This window comes from Gavia stellata, chromosome 41 (genome assembly GCF_030936135.1).
Source record: "Gavia stellata isolate bGavSte3 chromosome 41, bGavSte3.hap2, whole genome shotgun sequence".
NCBI lineage: Eukaryota > Metazoa > Chordata > Aves > Gaviiformes > Gaviidae > Gavia > Gavia stellata.
In genome coordinates this window covers 356,676-358,663 of record NC_082634.1, presented here as the reverse complement: position 1 = coordinate 358,663, position 1,988 = coordinate 356,676, and the positions used below count along the sequence as shown (strand labels likewise).

Below are 1,988 nucleotides of genomic sequence, written 5' to 3'. Positions count from 1 at the left end.
TCGTGCCCACCCCACGTCCCCATGTCCCCATGTCCCCAACGTGTCCCCGTGTCCCCATGCCCACCCCATGTCCCCATGTCCCCATGTCCCCAACGTGTCCCCATGTCCCCATGCCCACCCCATGTCCCCACGTCCCCGCCGTGTCCCCCTGTCCCCATGCCCACCCTATGTCCCCACGTCCCCATTGTGTCCCCATGTCCCCTTGCCGTCCCGTGTCCCCATGCCCACCCCATGTCCCCATGTCCCCACCGTGTCCCCATGTCCCCATGCCCACCCCACGTCCCATGTCCCCGCCGTGTCCCCATGTCCCCGTGCCCACTCCCATGTCCCCACGTCCCCGCCGTGTCCCCCTGTCCCGTGCCCACCCCATGTCCCCCATGTCCCCATGCCCACCCCCACGTCCCCACGTCCCCGCCGTGTCCCCCTGTCCCCGTGCCCACCCCATGTCCCCATGTCCCCGTGCCCACCCCATGTCCCCACGTCCCCAGCCGTGTCCCCATGTCCCCGTGCCCACCCCATGTCCCCGTGTCCCCATGCCCACCCCATGTCCCCATGTCCCCGTTGTGTCCCCGTGTCCCCATGCCCACCCCATGTCCCCACGTCCCCGTTGTGTCCCCATGTCCCCGTGCCCACCCCATGTCCCCACGTCCCCGCCGTGTCCCCCTGTCCCCGTTGCCCACCCCACGTCCCCGTGTCCCCGCCGTGTCCCCATGTCCCCGTGCCCACCCCATTCCCCTGTGTCCCGCATGCCCACCCCATGTCCCCACGTCCCCGCCGTGTCCCCCTGTCCCCGTGCCCACCCCATGTCCCATGTCCCCGTGCCCACCCCACGTCCCCGTGTCCCCGCCGTGTCCCCATGTCCCCGTGCCCACCCCATGTCCCCATGTCCCCGTGCCCACCCCATGTCCCCACGTCCCCGCCGTGTCCCCCTGTCCCCGTGCCCACCCCATGTCCCCATGTCCCCGTGCCCACCCCACGTCCCGTGTCCCCGCCGTGTCCCCATGTCCCCGCGCCCACACCCACGTCCCCCGTGTCCCCCGCCGTGTCCCCCTGTCCCCCGCCCTCCACCCCGCGTCCCCGCAGACACCTTCGCCAGCAAGGTGGCCGCGCTGCAGGACCAGTGCGCGGACGCCTCCATCGGCAACGTGACGGGCTCCAACGCCGTCAACGTCTTCCTGGGGCTCGGCGTGGCGTGGTCGGTGGCCGCCATTTACTGGGCGGCGCAGGGCCGGGACTTCGAGGTGCAGACGGGCACCTTGGCCTTCTCCGTCACCCTCTTCACCATCTTCGCCTTCGTCTGCATCAGCGTCCTCATGTACCGCCGCCGGCCCCACATCGGGGGCGAGCTGGGGGGGCCCCGCACCCCCAAACTCCTCACCGCCGGCCTCTTCCTCGGCCTCTGGCTGCTCTACATCCTCTTCGCCAGCCTGGAAGCCTACTGCCACATCAAGGGCTTCTGAGGGGGACACGGCGGGGACGGGGACCGCCCGGCGTCACCCCCCGGCCGAGGGGGACGGGGGCGCTGTTCGGGGGGGGCTGCATCCCCGCAGGGTCCCTCCGGAGCCACCGCCTGCCCGCGGCGGCCACACGTCCCCCGTGTCCCCGAGGGGTCCTCCGGGCGTCTCCGTGTCCCCCGAGGGTCCCCCGTGTCCCTGCAGGGTCCTCCTGGCATCCCCATGTCCCCGAGGGGTCCCCGTGTCCCCAAGGGGTCCTCCAGGTGTCACCGTGTCCCCGAGGGGGGTCCCCGTGTCCCCAAGGAGTCCTCCAGGCGTCTCCGTGTCCCCCAAGGGTCCCCGTGTCCCCAAGGGGTCCTCCGGGCGTCTCCGTGTGCCCCCAAGGGTCCCCGTGTCCCCGAGGGGTCCTCCGGGCGTCTCCGTGTCCCCAGGAGTCCTCTGGGCATCCCCGTGTCCCCGAGGGGTCCCCATGTCCCTGCAGGGTCCTCCTGGCATCCCCGTGTCCCCGAGGGGTCCCCGTGTCCCCAAGGGGTC

The 1,988-nt window shown here is 72.2% G+C and overlaps 1 protein-coding gene across 1 annotated transcript in view; it reads left to right on the top strand.

Annotated features, from left to right (window-relative positions):
- SLC8A2 (solute carrier family 8 member A2) overlaps nt 1-1,460 on the top strand; it is a 6,853-nt gene extending 5,393 nt beyond the window's left edge. Inside the window, exon 6 of the mRNA XM_059833154.1 lies at nt 1,081-1,460. Coding sequence (XP_059689137.1) covers nt 1,081-1,460 — 380 coding nt within the window. The remainder of the gene's footprint in view (nt 1-1,080) is intronic.
- The last annotated feature ends 528 nt before the right edge of the window (nt 1,461-1,988 follow it).